This window comes from Thalassophryne amazonica, chromosome 16 (genome assembly GCF_902500255.1).
Source record: "Thalassophryne amazonica chromosome 16, fThaAma1.1, whole genome shotgun sequence".
Taxonomy (NCBI): domain Eukaryota; kingdom Metazoa; phylum Chordata; class Actinopteri; order Batrachoidiformes; family Batrachoididae; genus Thalassophryne; species Thalassophryne amazonica.
The window spans coordinates 32,174,407-32,192,345 of record NC_047118.1 but is presented as its reverse complement, the minus strand read 5'-3'; the positions used below and the strand labels follow the sequence as shown (position 1 = coordinate 32,192,345).

Below are 17,939 nucleotides of genomic sequence, written 5' to 3'. Positions count from 1 at the left end.
CGCTAGTTAAATCCTGAAATAAGCATGTTGAACACAAAATAAGAAATTAATGTTGGGAAGGTGTCGTGACACGGACCCACAACAGGGGGTGAACGGACAATGAACGGACAATGGATAAGCCAAAAGCAACAATTTAATGTTGTGAATCGCACAACGAAATACAGACAATAACAATACTGTGGATTGTCAATTATACACAAGGTGACGTGTGGGCAGGCTCGAAGATAGAAGACGTCTGGCGAGAGAAGAGCCGGATCCCACACAGCTTCCACCACCAACGGATCTGAAGAACACCGGAGCCGCCAAGCCCTGCGCCCCAGGTGGCCACTGTCTTCAGCAGTCAGACCCGGTACTGCTGGCAGAAACAGAAACAGTTAGTGGTGGGTGTGTGAATACACACCCAGCAATCTTACAGTGCTTAGTCCTCCAGGAGGGAAAACCTCCACCTCCAGATACAGAATCACCCGTGCAGCTCCTGTAGGTCTCCTTCCTGGATGGAGTGAGAGACGAAGACCGTCATCCTCTCACTGTCCGCCAATCCAGCCTTCAATAGACCCCGCAGGAATACGGCTGCACACAGACCACTGTTTACAACAATGAATAATCACAGCAGAGAAAATTACCTGAATGGTAGTTGATTTCTCGGCGGGGAGGTGGAGTTGCAGTCTGGCTTTTATGGAGGATGAAGTTGATGAGTGACAGCTGGTGTTGATGTGTGACAGCTGTCACTCCAGTAGTTCCGACGCCCTCTCGTGCTTGAAGCCCGCACTCCAAGCAGGGCGCCATCTGGTGGTGGTGGGCCAGCAGTACCTCCTCTTCAGCAGCCCACACAACAGGACCCGTCCCTCAACGGGCGCCCCCTGGCGCCCGACCCGGCTTGTCCGGGTGACGGTTGTAGAAATCGGCCAGGAGGGCCGGGTCCAGGATGAAGCTCCTCTTCACCCAAGAGCGTTCTTCGGGCCCATACCCCTCCCAGTCCACCAGATACTGGAACCCCCGACCCTTACGACGGACGTCCTGGAGCCAACGCACGGTCCATGCCGGCTCCCGGTCGATGATCCGGGCAGGAGGCGGTGCAGGTCTAGGGGTGCAGAGTGGTGAGGTGTGATGGGGTTTGAGACGTGACACGTGAAAAACCGGGTGGATCCGCAGTGAAGCTAAAGCTGCCAGCTTCACTGCGGATCCACCCGGACTGAGGACCTTGAGGATGGGAAATGGTCCGATACACCGGTCCTTGAGTTTTGTGACTCCACTTGCAGCGGGATGTCCTTGGTCGATAACCACTCCTCCTGCCCGGGCTGGTATGCAGGGGCCGGGGAACACCGGCGGTCTGCATGGGCCTTGGCCCTTGTCCGGGCCTTCAACAGGGCAGAACGGGCACCTCCTGAGGTGGGCCTGGACCGAGGGCACACCGACCTCCCCCTCCACGAGTGGGAACAATGGGGGCTGGTACCCCAAACACACCTCAAACGGGGAGAGGCCGGTGGCAGACGACACTTGGCTGTTGTGGGCATACTCGATCCAGGCCAGATGGTTGCTCCAGGCCGTTGGGTGCGCGGAGGTCATGCAGCGGACAGCCTGCTCCAGCTCCTGGTTAGCCCGCTCTGCCTGTCCGTTTGTCTGAGGGTGATACCCGGACGAGAGACTCACGGTGGCCCCCAATTCCCTGCAGAAACTCCTCCAGACATGGGAAGAGAACTGAGGACCACTATCCGAAACGATGTCCGCTGGTATTCCATGCAGACGCACGACGTGGTGGACCAGGAGGTCTGCCATCTCCTGGGTCGTCGGGAGCTTCAGGAGGGCCACGAAGTGGGCCGCCTTGGAGAACCGGTCCACTATCGTGAGGATGGCGGTGTTGCCCTGGGACGGCGGGAGGCCCGTGATAAAGTCCAGGCCGATGTGGGACCAGGGGCGGTGAGGCACCGGTAGGGGCTGGAGGAGTCCCGAAGTCCTCTTGTGGTCAACCTTGCCCCTGGCACAGGTGGTACAGGCCTGGACATAATCCCGGATGTCGGCCTCCATAGACGCCCACCAGAAGCGCTGCTGGACCACTGCCATGGTTCTGCGCACCCCAGGATGACAGGAGAGCTTGGAACCATGACAGAAGTCCAAAACCACAGCTCTGGCCTCTGGTGGGACGTACAATTTGTTCCTCGGGCCAGTTCCCGGGTCCGGGTTCCATGTCAGGGCCTCCCGGATGGTCTTCTCCACGTCCCAGGTGAGGGTGGCCACGACAGTGGACTCGGGGATGATGGTCTCTGTTGGGTCCGACAACTCTGCCTTGGCTTCCTCTTCGTGCACCCGGGACAGGGCATCCGATCATTGGTTCTTGGTCCCGGGGCGGTATGTAATCTAGAAGTCAAAGCGCCCGAAGAACAGTGACCAGCGGGCTTGCCTGGAGTTCAGCCGCTTGGCGGTCCGGATGTACTCCAGGTTCCGATGGTCCGTGAAAACCGTGAAGGGCACCGTCGCTCCCTCCAACAGGTGTCTCCACTCTTCAAGAGCCTCCTTCACCGCCAGGAGTTCCCGATTGCCGACGTCATAATTCCTCTCAGCCGGGGTCAACCTGCGGGAAAAATAGGCACAAGGGTGGAGAACCTTATCGGACTCCCTGCTCTGGGACAGCACGGCTCCTATCCCTGAGTCAGAGGCATCCACTTCAACTATGAACTGGCGATTAGGATCAGGCTGCACCAGAACTGGTGCAGACGAGAACCGGCGTTTCAACTCCCTAAACGCGGCCTCGCACCGATCCGACCAGGTGAAGGGGACTTTAGTGGAGGTCAGGGCAGTCAGGGGGCTCGCTACCTGACTGTAACCCTTAATGAACCTCCTGTAGAAATTTGCAAAACCGAGGAACTGTTGCAGCTTCCTACGGCTTGTTGGTTGGGGCCAATCTCTCACCGCCGCAACCTTGACCGGATCAGGGGCGACGGAGTTGGAGGAGATGATGAACCCCAGGAAGGACAAAGAAGTACGGTGGAACTCGCACTTCTCGCCCTTCACAAACAGCTGGTTCTCCAATAACCGCTGCAGGACCTGACGTACATGCTGGACATGAGTCTCAGGGTCCGGAGAAAAGATGAGTATATCGTCTAGATATACGAAGACAAACTGGTGCAGGAAGTCCCGCAAGACGTCATTAACCAAAGCTTGGAACATCGCAGGGGCGTTAGTGAGGCCGAACGGCATGACCAGGTACTCAAAGTGACCTAAGGGGGTTTTAAATGCCGTCATCCACTCGTCTCCCTTCCGGATCCGAACCAGGTGGTACGCATTCCTAAGATCGAGTTTGGTGAATACTTGGGCTCCATGCAGGGGCGTGAACACCGAATCCAACAGAGGTAATGGGTATCGATTACGAACCGTAATCTCGTTCAGCCCTCTGTAATCGATGCATGGATGGAGTCCGCCGTCCTTCTTACCCACAAAAAAGAAACCTGCACCCATCGGGAAGGTGGAGTTCCGGATCAACCCGGCAGCTAAGGAGTCCTGGATGTAGGTCTCCATTGATTTTCGTTCCGGACGTGAGAGGTTGTACAGCCTGCTGGACGGGTACTCAGCGCCCGGGATCAAATCGATGGCGCAATCGTACAGTCGGTGCAGGGGAAGAGTAAGAGCCAGATCTTTGCTGAAGACGTCAGCAAGATCATGGTACTCCTCCGGCACCGCTGTCAGATTGGGGGGACTTTGACCTCCTCCTTAGTTGTCACACCGGGTGGAACCGAGGATCCTAAACATTCCCGGTGGCAGGTTTCGCTCCACTGCGTCACAACCCCAGACGGCCAATCAAGCCAGGGATTGTGCTTCACCATCCAAGGAAACCCTAAAATCACTCGGCAGGTAGAAGGTGTTACATAAAACACGATCTCTTCCCTGTGATTCCCAGACACAACCAATGTCACGGGCTGTGTCTGGTGTGTGATTAATGGAAGAAGGGTGCCATCTAGTGCCCGTACCTTCAAAGGTGAAGGCAGAGCCACCAGAGGGAGCCCTACTTCCTTTGCCCATCTGCTGTCCAGCAGATTCCCTTCCGACCCCGTGTCTACTAGTGCTGGGGCGTGAAGGGTTAAATCCTCACTTAGGATCGTGACTGGGAGTCGTGCAGATTTACGGGGTTTCCCCGTGTGGGTATTGTGACCCACCCTTAGCCCAGTCTCTAAGGACGGGTGCTGCTGTTTTGACCGTTTGGGGCAGTTTCTCTGAGTGTGCTCAGTTGAGCTGCAGAGAAAACACTCCCCACGGACCAGCCTCCTCTGTCTCTGATCTGATGGCCTTTTGGCCCTGCTCGTCTCCATAGCAATGGCAGCAGGGGGAGCTGTCGTCACGTGGAGTGCCCTGGCTGTGGAGCGTGGGGAAGGCGGCTCCCTTTCAGACCCGGGAGGAAGAGGGACGGCTTGTGCCTGACCACGCCCTTCGTCTCGCTCCCGTCGGTGTTCTGTTAATCGGTTGTCCAACCGTATAACCAGGTCGATAAGCCCGTCTAAATCCCGTGGCTCGTCCTTCGCCACCAGGTGCTTCTTAAGGACCAGAGACAATCCGTTTACAAAGGCGGCGCGGAGCGCAACAGCATTCCAGCCAGCTCGCGCTGCCGCGATGCGGAAGTCGACTGCATACTTAGCTGCGCTCCGGCACCCCTGTCTTATCGACAGCAGCACGCTTGAAGCGGTCTCGCCTCTATGAGGGTGGTCGAACACTTGTCTGAACTCCCTCACAAACCCAGCGTATGACGTTAGGAGCCGTGAATTCTGCTCCCAGAGCACCGTAGCCCGGTGCGTGCCTCTCCTCGAAGCAAATTTATAACGTAAGCCACCCGGCTAGCGTCTGACGTGTACATGACGGGACACTGTGAAAAGACGAGCGAGCACTGCATTAAGAAGTCCGCGCACGTCTCGACACAGCCTCCGTACGGCTCCGGAGGGCTTATGTATGCTTCAGGGGACGGTGGGGGGGTTCATTGAACGACCAGTGGAATGTCTGTTTCAGGCCTCCGGTCAGCAGGGGGAGGTGCTGCAGCAGCGCACTGAGCCTGCGCTTCCACCCAGGCAGTGAGAGCCTCCATCCTCCGATTAAGAATCACATTCTGCTCGGTGACTAAGTCCAGCCGAGCAGTGAAAGTGGTCAAGATTTGCTGCAGCTCACCTAACACGCCTCCTGCTGACGCCTGTTCACCTCGCTCTTCCATTGGCTGTTCAAGCGATGGTTGACGCCCCTCGGGATCCATGACGCTGGCCAAGAAATCCTGTTGGGAAGGTGTCGTGACACGGACCCACAACAGGGGGCATTACTGAACGGACAATGGATAAGCCAAAAGTAACAATTTAATGTTGTGAATCGCACAACGAAATGCAGACAATAACAATACTGTGGATTGTCAATTATACACAAGGTGACGTGTGGGCAGGCTCGAAGATAGAAGACGTCTGGCGAGAGAAGAGCCGGATCCCACACAGCTTCCACCACCAACGGATCTGAAGAACACCGGAGCCGCCAAGCCCTGTGCCCCAGGTGGCCACTGTCTTCAGCAGTCAGACCCGGTACTGCTGGCAGAAACAGAAACAGTTAGTGGTGGGTGTATGAATACACACCCAGCAATCTTACAGTGCTTAGTCCTCCAAGAAGGAAAACCTCCACCTCCAGATACAGAATCACCCGTGCAGCTCCTGTAGGTCTCCTTCCTGGATGGAGTGAGAGACGAAGACCGTCGTCCTCTCACTGTCCGCCAATCCAGCCTTCAGTAGACCCCGCAGGAACACGGCTGCACACAGACCACTGTTTACAACAATGAATAATCACAGCAGAGAAAATTACCTGAATGGTAGCTGATTTCTTGGCGGGGAGGTGGAGTTGCAGTCTGGCTTTTATGGAGGATGAAGTTGATGAGTGACAGCTGGTGTTGATGATGTGTGACAGCTGTCACTCCAGTAGTTCCAACGCCCTCTCGTGCTTGAAGCCCGCACTTCAAGCAGGGCGCCATCTGGTGGTGGTGGGCCAGCAGTACCTCCTCTTCAGCGGCCCACACAACAATTAACTCTTAAAACAAGATAAATTATCTAACACTTCTAAAAAAAAATTTTTGTTGTTACCTTGGTAATAACCAAATAGTTTGAAGTGTAAACATTCCCATAGGGCTGCTTATTCAGGGCAGTACCTGTTTCTTTTTTCAGCTACACGGGTCAACGGAAAATATTGGAGCTGTGAAGAGTTTACGAGGGTTTACGCACAGCTGTGAGGTGCCTGGGTTCAGATGTTGTGCTCTTTTCCTTGCCAGCGTTTAGACACGGCCTCAACACTTGGGTTTCACTTAATGGAACAAAAAGCACATTTGCACTGTCAGTGGGCAGTTACCAGCAGCAGCCTGCACCTGTTATTGCTGCTGAATAACTATGGCAAAAAGATATTATTTAAAACATTATACCCATAATTCTCTTATTTATCCTTCTGGGATACAGTGTTGGCAAACATATCAAACTGACAGCAGGTTCAAAAAATTGTAATAAATGGGGTAGAATCAATGCATTTGTTCATACGGTGGCAATGATTGCTGACTGATTTCTGCGGAAAATATGTGCACACTACTGGGTGGGTTCTGCAATGGTATGGGAACCATGTAAAGCATGACGGACCTGAGGAATGATGCCATGTGTGCAGGGCGTAACCCAGCTAGAATCTTTACAAGTTTTCAACTACTGCTTGTGCAGCAGTTCTCTGAAGGGAGTTCAGCCAACTATTGACATTAAATAAGAGCACGTTAGTGTCTCTGAGCCATTGGATGTCATGCATTCTCAATTACAACTAACACTGCACTTGCACCTAAATTTTTGATTGCTGCTGCTGCCAAGAGATGATTTTTTTTCTTCTACTTTTCTGGCAATGGGAATTCATGCTCCCTTGCCTATGCTTGTGATAAGTGATATGCATGACCATCCATTTCCCAAAACATGGTTCTCATATTTGGTTGTCTGCATTATATAATGCCTAAATAGATCCTTGTCATTTGATTGGTGCTTTGTATGTCACATGATATGGAACATTCATCCTGTTTGCCATTGTGTTCCACTTACTGTGCAAATTTGGTTGCATATGTTTTGTACCATTGCATGGCATCACCGCTGCGCGTGCTTACACTAGCGCCAAAAGTGCTTAGCTTAAAAACAGCGGGGTTTGTTTTAGCAACGGTGCTCATGCTTGCAACACACCCACACAAATTAAGTACGCCGTAAGCCATCTGGAGGCATTTGCAGTATTCGCTGAGATGTCTGTATCTGAAGTACAAGCGCTGTCTGATTAAGAGCTCTACAAATTTCTGTTGCAATTTTTCACTGGACTGAGGAAAGCAGACAGCAATCTGTACACTAAGAAGTCAATACATGGCATCAGGTACGGACTACATTGTCAAGATTGTTAGACGTCATATAAAACAAATAATGAATTCTGCCTCGTTGAATGGAACATTACATCTTTCACCTCATGAAATATTCTTACCATTGCACTCATTCATTATTTGTATACTAGTAACCAGTATATATTCTATAGAGGAGCAACTCTTTTTTTTTTCCTTTAGTCACTCAACCATGCTGCAGAATGCAACGTGCTGCAACATGGCAGCTTCCGTGATGGTTCGGTCACATTAGCTACAAGCAACAGAGGCAAAGCGATGACTTGCCAATCATTTGCAATTAGAGTGGGCATTTGGCAGCAGTAAGAGGCAACGGTGACCACCTAGGCAGGGTCAAAATAGACCAGAAGTCTATTTTATGCAAATACTGAGTGACGGGACATGGCAACTGCCAATCAGAGTGAATATGCAGTGTAGTGTCAGCCAGTTGTTTGGTCAAACAAAACAACCCAAGATGGCAGAAAATGCTCCAAAGCAAATCTGTTACTGTATAAATCTAAAATGTTTCTCATATATTATGTAAACGTTCTAAAAACATTGTTTTTGTAACCAGATAACACCACTGAAGCGATTACAACACATCTTATGGAGATGCCTGGGCATGTCCCGGGAACGCCTAGCAAAAAGCCGCCATTTGTAGCTAATGTGAGCGTAGCATAATGGGGCCTCCCATGTACATGATGATGATGATGATGATGATGATGGATCGAGCCACACTGATTCATTGTTGCAGGTAACTATACACTAATGAACAGATTCCTATGAATGATATATTCAACTTCTGCTAAGAAACACCCTTAAATCCTACACACTGTAGCTTTAAAATGAAAGACTGAGTGATATTTTGGGCATAGTAAATGGAACATGTTGTATTATACCCTCAAATTTAATTTTTGACATAACGGCAATCTCCACTCAAAAATTAAAACAATGACTTTAACTGAATTTATTTTGTAAGATGTTCCATGCAATTGTATTGTTAATTAAAAGCCAAAAATATGAAGTTCATGAAGCAAAATGAATGAGGAAAAATATTTTGCCTTGACATAGATGAAAACAAAAGGATATTCAGTGCATAACCCACTTCAATTTTGTTTTTGTTTGTTTTGTTTAGAGTCAAACCATATTTCAAGCTTTCACATTTAGACTGACAAACTGATTTGCAAACACTAGTATGACTGCTCGGGCAGCACGGTGGCTTAGTGGTTAGCACTGTTGCCTCAAAGCAAGAAGGTCAGGGGATTGATTCCCACCTGTGGCCTTTCTGTGTGGAGTGTGCATGTTCTCCCCGTGTTTGCGTGGGTTCTCTCTGGGTGCTCCGGCTTCCTCCTGCATCCAAAGACATGCGGGTTAGGTGCATTGGACACTTTAATTTATCCGCAGGTGTGTGTGCGGATGTGAATGTGTTTGTTTGTCTGTATGTGGTCCTGTGACAGACTGGCATCCTCTCCAGCTCCTCCTCCCCCCCCCCCCCCCCCCCCGTGTCCCTTAATTTGAGTCAGCAGTTGAAGATGATTGCGTGAGTATGACTGTTTTGACCTTTGGCGACATCAGTATTTCTGAGAATGCATTCATAACGTGCTGTGTAAGAAGAGCTCTTATTATTAGTGAACGGAGTTACGACCCTGCTTCATACCTGCATCATGTGAGTCAGACAGCAGCGTGACAGAATGCATTACAGGTTTTGTTTGTGACATGTATACTGAGAAGCCTGTGCCATTTCTTTAGTCCTCAAATGTTTGGCAGTAATGGGACATAAATTGGACATCATGAGCAGCTGGTCACAGCAATAAGTTGACAATTTATGGACAAGTTTGTCCATGCTGTGCAATTCAAATTAGTTTTAAGAACATGGATTTTAAACTAAACAAAAAAAATTAAACATATAACACATCCGAAAGTGGTATCACTGGATTACCAAAATACCCTTTAACGTTTACAACACAGCTTTAAAAAAAAAAAAAAAAAAAAATAGGGAACTTTTTTCTGTTTACAATTTCACTAAAGCTCTTACATTCAATTTTATAACATCTTGGACATCAATAATTTCCATGGTCACATCATTTGGTCAAGAAACTCGGCAGCTTGTCGGACTATTTTTAATCCAAAATGATTTTTAGAATAAATCTCGCTTAAATATCCATCTGTAGTATTTTGCAGTGTGTTCACCTCTGGTCCTCTGTTTCAGCGATGAAATAGTGAGAAAGTTCTTCTTTTGTTGTGAAATCCACTAAAGATATCTTCATGGACATGATCAGCTGTGAAACATTCATCATTTAGCTAAAGACAATTAAAGCACATAAAACAATTTAAGCAGTTTCCTTTGGTATTTATAAAGTTTTCTAATTCTGCTACTTTTGCACAAAGGAATGGCTGGAGAAGAAGAGGGTGTGGATACTGGTCCAGCCTCCCTGCAGTCCTCACCTGACCTCAGTAGATAATGTGATGAGAATTAGATTTATTTATTTTTTTCCAAGGAAGCAGCAGAGTTTATCCAACATGAAAACAGTAGGTCAGTTCAGTGGGCTCTATCATGCCAAGTGAATAAATCCAAGACAGTGGGCAAAAACTCAGAATGGCAGCAAAGGTCTGTACCAGACAAGTAAAAACACTGGAACAAAACACTGGGAATATAACATGAGAGAGTTGATTGAACCTAGACAATCTGGCAGTGGTTATAAAGGCAACCAAATAGTCAAACACGGACCAATGAACACAGAAGAAACATCAAAGTATAAAGAAGATGAAGTAGAAGTAAGTCCTGTATCGGCCCTGAGGTCCACTGATGCCGGCGCTTATCTCTGGACTCCATAGTGTCAAGGGGGTGAGAGTCCACTCTTCCCCCTGGACAGATTGCCAGTCCAACATAGGGTACTTCCCCTGCCAAGGACTGAGATAATGTAGATGAAGTGTATTGTCCAAAGATGCAGACAGGTAGCATTTTTGTTGTTGTTTTTTATGCATCAAATACAAACAAAACAGATACTGTACAAAATCTTAAAAAAGCTGCACACGTAAAAGAACATAGGTAAACAATATAATAACATTACATACGTATAATAAAAGAAAATAAACTACAGGGCAACTGAACATTTACAGATCAAATTTGTCTATAAAAGAAACTAGTTTTGAAGCATTATTGGATTCAGTCAATGATAAAGTCTTATTATAAATTTTTAATTCATTTCTCCAATGAGTAATGTTACGTTTTGTCTTGAAAACAATGACATTTATGTATGTAGTTGGTTAAATCTTGTTCACTCAACACACACACTGTATTGCACTCTAGGTACTTTGTGTCCTTTTTGCCCTCTTCAGTAGTGGCAGCCACGCCCCCATGTAGGCACAGCAGTGTTAAGTTAGTGGTATAGGGCTCCACCCTCTAGCTTTCATTTATATGTAAGAGGAGGAGCCTCTTCAGCCACAGATGGCTCCTTCCCAAGTGCAGGACCAATAGACTGAAAAACTCCTTTGTCCCTCAGGCCATCAGACTGTACAACTCCTCACTCAGGGGGAGGAGGAGTAACAGGAAGACAGAGGACGGGAATGAGAAAAACAGTAGTAGCCAATAAACCAGCAGCAAGCAGTATTTCTGGAATTTACATTTGTGTAATTATATCTACATTTGCAAATTGTTTTTTACTTTCACTTTTGATACTCTGTGTGCTTCTTACCCTGTGAGCTGCTATACAATGCTGCTGGAACCTTAATTTCCCTGAGGGAGTCTTCCCAAAGGATCAATAAAGTTCTGTCTAATCTAATCTATGGTACTAACCCTACACAGAAGTGTCATGTCTAACCTTCTATGCTAATGCCTTTAGCAATGTTCTATACATCTGGAGGCTCTCAAACATGCTTTCTTAGTAATTTGATGACACAGGGCAGGTGATGGAGAAGTCAACAGAATGAGACTATGAATAGCAAGAAATTATAAAGTGAGAGCCCCTTCAGGTATGTATCCAAGAGTTGATAGAAGATACTAGACTGAAAGAAACATTTCCCTCACACTATAGGCCTGGTTCTTCATTGTAAGGACAACTGTGCAGAGAAACCACAGAGGGTATCTGTTTTTTAGGGATGCCCTGTGCTAAGATTGAAGAGGTTCTCAAACGAGGTCTACCTGAAGACATAGCAGTGGCTGGAGGCTTGACATGAAGAAAAAAAATCCTGATGACGGAAGGTATGACATGAGTCCACTTTCCAAAGTTTGGCAAATCAGTTCTAATCTCATCTGTTGGTCATAACCACAATCCAGAGACATGAGATAGACTGAATTGAAGAATAAAACACAACATAAAGGCAAATTGTGCAAATACTGAGATATTTAGAACCTCAAGAGAAAGTAAATAAACACAGGTGTATTGTCTCAGAGGAATAAATGCAGCCATTGTAGGTGGCAACAGACTTGATCGACCAGGGAAGCAACAACACTGGAAAGAACACTGGGAATACAATGCAAGAAAGCAGGACCAACCTTGACAATCTGGCTATGGGGGAATACTTTAATGGTGTTTATGAAGGCAACTATAAATCACGGAAGTGCTTTATAGTGCTTTTGGCCTCCATATTAGAAATATTACTAGGACTGCTTTCTTCCACCTGCAAAATATAGCGATGATTCGTCCCATCCTGTCTATGACTGATGCTGAGACCCTGATCCATGCGTTCATCTCTTCTTGATTGGACTACTGCAATGTTCTATTTTCTGGTTTACTGCAGTCTAGCATTAGGGCTCTCCAATTGGTTCAGAATGCTGCAGCCAGACTTTTGACACGAAGCAGAAAGTTTGACCACATTACACCCGTTTTGGCGTCTCTTCACTGGCTTCCTGTCCCAGTGAGATTAGACTACTTTGTGTCCCTAGGGTGAATAAGAAGTCTGCGGGTCACAGAGCTTTCTCTTATCGTGCCCCTGTTCTGTGGAATGATCTCCCTGCGTCAATAAAACACTCAGATTCTGTGGAGATTTTCAAGTCCAGACTTAAGACGCACTTATTTTCCCTTTCATATGGCTAGCATACTGGTACAGTTTTGTTTTACACTTTTTCTCTTTTAATTCATGTTATTAGTAATTGGAGTGGGCCGCGGGCTCAACTTCACCTAAATTCTGGGTCTTTTAGTGAAGCTTAGGGCTAGCGGCCGGCGATCACCTTAGTATTTCTTCTGTTTTTCTTGTTGATTAATGCTGGCAAATTATACAGTATTTTTTGTCTTTCTGATGCCTGATTCTGTTTTTTCTCTGGTGCAGCTCCATCCAGAGATGGGAGTTGTTTGTGTTGGCGACCCTCCTGTCCTGTGCACCAACAGCAATTCTTGTATATTCGTCCGTGAATTGTTCTGTGAATTATTTCTGTAATTTATGTTTGTATCATGGCCCAAGCAGAGGGTCACCCCTTTGAGTCTGGTCTGCTTGAGGTTTCTTCCTCAGAGGGAGTTTTTCCTTACCACTGTTGCTCTGGAGATACGCAATAACACCAACAGGCCTCTGAGCCTATAGATAAGACTTCTTCTGGAAAATAATCAAATACATTTATTTTAGAGTGAATCTGCACAAATCAGTCGAGTTAATTAAATCTTATTATAAACCAAAAAGACAGTCGTGTGCACATTCTTCCACATGATCTCAAACGACCCATCTTACATAAATGTTACATCTTCCAAACTTTTTATGGTATCTATTCCAGCTCAAATCTAACCTGCTCATCAAATTTGGTGAAAATACTGTGTTCATTTGTCTTTCACAAACCCTGTGAACAATGCAAGAAACACTCATGGAGATATGGTGATATGTGGTATAGAACTTGCAGGGATGAAAAAAAAAACAGGTTATAAAGATCAAATGTGAAAGAGAATATGGTGATTAAATCTTTCTTGAAACTTAGTGAGGAACTCTTGTCTGTCCTAAAGCAAATGCAGTTCACATTTGTGCAGATGAGAAAATAAAGGTTTATTTTTAACAATGTGTTTGGTAAAAATGGAGCAAAAACTTTAAATTTTGAGAGAAGATCTGCAAAAAGGAGTGGAGCCTGTAAATTTATCTGCTAATGATTTTTAACAATGGAAGATAAGGAATTTGTGACGTTTGCAGAGGTATGGACTTGAATAACAGTCTATGATTTTGTCCAAGTATGTACACTGCAACCACTGAGGTGCCAGAAAAAAAACAAAAGTAATAGATTTAAAGAAGGATTTTCGGCACACTTAGATCCATGCACTTCTTATTATTTATTTATTTTAACCTTTTTTAAGGTTTTAAGGTTCGTCTTATACAACCTAATATTCAATCAGTGTAATAAAAAAAACACCTGTATAAGATTACATGTGTTCAGTTGGAAGTTGTACTTCATCATATTTGTAGTTCTCTTTGCACACAAGTTTATTTGTATAAAATACAATAAATAGACTTGGTATAAGAACAAATTAACGATGTAGTCCCCTAGTCTGCAATACAATGAAGGATAATAAACAAAATTTTTATTGCTCAATCTCTGGTTTGTCCTGCAATGTGGCTCTTTAATTAATCATCACTGTATTTTTCAGATTATAAATTGCACTGGATTATAAAGTTCACCTTGAGAATTTTGTATATTGTTGTACTGTACTTTTATTAATGGAATTTATTTATTTTTTATTATTAATAACAAACACATGATTTTTAATTATTTATTTTTATTTGGTATAAACACTGCAAAAACTGATATCTAAATAAGACTTGTTCAAAGAAAATTTGACTTAATTTTTGTCTAAATAGAAATATAATCTTGTCAAGCATTTTTTTTTTACATAAGAAAAAATGTCTTATTTTCAGAAAATGTATCTAGTTTTTTCTTAAAGTTTTTCCAACTAATATCAAGCTGCGTTTAACCAGTAACAAGGGAAGGCAATGGATTTCAAATCATCCAAGCAAATGAACAAGATTGTTTTCCTTATTTTAAGACAGAGGCTAATCTTAAAATAAGAATTCTGTCTAGTTTTGAGGCATATTTGATTATTCAGTGCCTAAGAATTTTGCTAGTTTTGAGAATTCTAACCAAGTACATTCTTCTTATTCCACTGGCATATTTTTTGCTTAATACAAGACAGTTTGGCTAAATTTTGGATTATTTGTATTATTTTGAGAGGGACCGTTTTTGCAGTGTAAGTCACACCAGAGTATAAGTTGCAGAACCTTCCAAAACTAGTCAAAACAAGAAACTTTATACTTCAAAAACATGTTAATATTATTCTCAGACATGTGATATAATTACTTTTATCACCCTAAATTACCTTGGATCCAGCCTCCAGGAACATACCTTTGAATTATTGTAGCCACTCATGTTTCATCAACCCAGTTGTGTTGGTTTCATAAGTCTGGTACTGATCATAGTTATTGAGATGTTTATGTGGCAACATGTCTAAAGCAAGTTCCAAAGAGGACATTGAGTGTTTTTTAATGGCTCTGGGTGGCTGTGGTGTCAGTGACCATGTGGATTTCTCAGTAGGAGGGGCTGACCCGGACCACTCAATTCAAAGCTGGAGTCATTGGATATAAGCCTTAAAATAGCTCTGCAGAGGGTATATAGGAAGTCTCCTCTGACGTGCCCCATCAGATGACAGTTCTGTGCAACAGCAATGATATTGTGTAGTAACTATTAAGAGCTGAGACCATCCCAACAGACAGTTGAGAAGAAAAGAGCAGGGAATTTGGAAATGCTGTCATGCAGACTGGAGACTAAAGAGATAAGGACACAAAAAAGACACTGAGCTGTCTTTGGACTTCTGCAATCTCTTGGATTTCTCACATTCCTCCTCCTGGCTCACAGCGGAGGAGGTGGCAGAACTGTGATTACCGCAGGGATGAAGTTCAGCTACCATGTACCAGCATCAACATACTCAAGCAGGTCTCTGTACACACCAACATATCACAGCCCCACCCATTACACACCCACTCACTACACACCCACATACGCTTCCACGACAAAGTACACTCCGACGCACTACAGCACCACACATTACACCCCGTCACACTACACATCCAGCTACAAGTCGGCATCAGGATACTCACCTTCATGCAGCAAAGGGCCTCAGTCCAGTGCAAAACCCCGTGTACAAACACGGGAAAGTCCGGCACCTGTAAGACCCGCTGCACCGGCAAAGAGAACTGTGCACTTCCCCAACGACATCATCTTCCAGGATATTGTCAGACGTGGAGACTTAGAGCAAATCGGCCGATTCATGAGAGCAAGGAAGGTTCGTGTGGATACTATCTTCCATTCAGGTGACTCAAGTCTTCACAGCTCATGTTGGTCTTTGCAACATCAGCAATTTTTTGCAACAAGCACTGTGATAATAATGCCCAATGTAATTGAGAAACCATTCTTACGTTCAACAGTAAATTGCAGCACAATAACGTAGAACTCATATGGACGCTGTTGCATGTGTGTGTGCAGGTATGGCGGCACTACATGAGGCTGTGCTAACTGGAAACCTTGAGGTTGTCAAGCTGTTGGTGAAATATGGAGCTGATGTGCATCAGAGAGATGAGGATGGTTGGACGCCACTTCATATGGCCTGCAGTGACGGCTACCCAAAAATTGCCAGGTAAATCATAATGACTATTTCTTATTTATTGTGACAAAATTCTCAAAATCTGTTGGTCTTTTCAATTCCTTTACAAGCAAAACATGTACATGTGTACTATAGTCCACCTGTCCTTGCTTGCTTTCACAGAAATTATGCCATATCTCAGGGGCTGTTGGACATAGTTTCTATAGGCTCTAAGACTTTCCCAGAAATTGACATTTTGATGATAATAGCCAAAAACAATATTTGCCCACTGAGAAACTACAGAACATATTTTGACCATTAATTATTCATGGATTCTAAATTTCTTCTTGCTCCAACTGAACATGTTAACTGACAGTTGGAAGGCCTGTTTTTTAACCATTGCAAAATGCATCTCCTACATGGTGGATTGTCAGTAGCATCTCACAAGTGATGCCACTGTGGAGCAGCCAAAGGTGGCTGCACTCCATGGCCAGCATCTTCGGACTAATGACATCACAATTTGCGCACAGCAATTTCATGTGCTTAGAATTTTGTGAAATTTGGTACCAAAAATCCTTGGGGGAGTGTCTGATAATAGTAAATTGGACTTTATGGCTGAATCCCTATGGGTCTCTAGTGGACCCCCGAGAAGGGTAAAAAATTTCAGGCAAATACATACAAATGACTCACTTAATGCCACTTTCCCCATATTTGGTCATATTTAGTCTTTCTTTGTCCAAAGGACTTTATGGGTCTCTTGGCCCTATTTTTTTTATATTTACTGGATTTATTCATTAATTTATTAATTTTCTTCATTCATTTTCTGCTGCTTATCCGGGTCTGGGTCATGGTGCATTGCATTTGATATATATATATATATATATATATATATATATATATATATATATATATATATATATATATATATATATATATATATATATTTCAAAATAATATTTTGCATTTGAAATGTGCGCTAAATCTGAGTGCACATTTGGTCAGGTTAAGACTTCAGTGTGTGCTGTTGCCACAGCCACCACATTGTTGAATCACCTTGGATGGCAACCACTGAATTTTCATCTGTCAAACTTAGCCATCTATCTGCTGCAGCCTGGTCAAATGGGCATCTCTATGACCTTTTCTAGTTCCTGATCCTAAACACTGAAGCACCTGCTTGCATGATCATGCCCAGAGAATCACTCGACATGGCTAATAATGCAAGCAATGCTCCTCATTTGAGCCTCCCTAAGTGACCATTCATTTGACACATAGTCATTCCAGCAGTGCCCAAGGATCTTCTGAAGAACCCCAGTGTTGAAGACATCTAGTTGTTGCTTTAGATCACTGGTTACCATCCAGGTCTTACAACCACGCTAAGACATGAAGCACCAAATCCCCAAGGACTTGGACCTTTGTTCTCCTACAAAGGTATCAGCATTACCAAACACGTGTAAAATGTGGTGGACACACATACTGTGTTGATGGTGGTTGACTTTAAATGAGAAAACTCTTCAAAGTTTTGATCCTTGTAGTTATTAAATGTATTTTGTGTTGATACAATGCTGGATGGACTAAAAGGTCGGTCCCTAGATAGTGCTGTTGTGATCACTGTGGAAAAAGTTGTGCAATAGAGAGACTAGGAAAGTTAGCAATTGTTTTCAAAAAAATCAACCACAAACAATAATGGCATATGTCTGCATTGTTCCCTCCTCAGCTATCTGCTGTCAGTGGGAGCCAGCCCAGAGGCAAAGAATGAAAGCGGAGAGAAACCTGCAGACCTCATCGACCCCGAGTGTAAAGAGCTGGCCAAACTGTTTGAAGCTGGCTGTGTGTGACTGACAGAAAATGGACCCAGAGAACAATGGGAAGAAAATACAGAAAGCAGAGCAGCTCGTTGAAAAAAGAAAAACATAACTGTATAAAATATCAAATATGACCATGTGGACAAACACAAAGTGGCCGAACCATTCCAGAGATACCAAATATATGATATGGTGGTTCTGCTTGTTATT

The 17,939-nt window shown here is 44.9% G+C and overlaps 1 protein-coding gene across 1 annotated transcript; it reads left to right on the top strand.

Moving 5' to 3' along the window:
• Nucleotides 1–14,901: 14,901 nt before the first annotated feature.
• Nucleotides 14,902–17,827, top strand: LOC117528086 (protein phosphatase 1 regulatory subunit 27). Its single transcript, XM_034190619.1, has 3 exons — nt 14,902–15,658; nt 15,831–15,981; nt 17,642–17,827. Exons 1-3 carry the CDS (start codon nt 15,238–15,240, stop codon nt 17,760–17,762), a joined length of 693 nt encoding a protein of 230 aa, XP_034046510.1. The 5' UTR covers nt 14,902–15,237; the 3' UTR covers nt 17,763–17,827.
• The last annotated feature ends 112 nt before the right edge of the window (nt 17,828–17,939 follow it).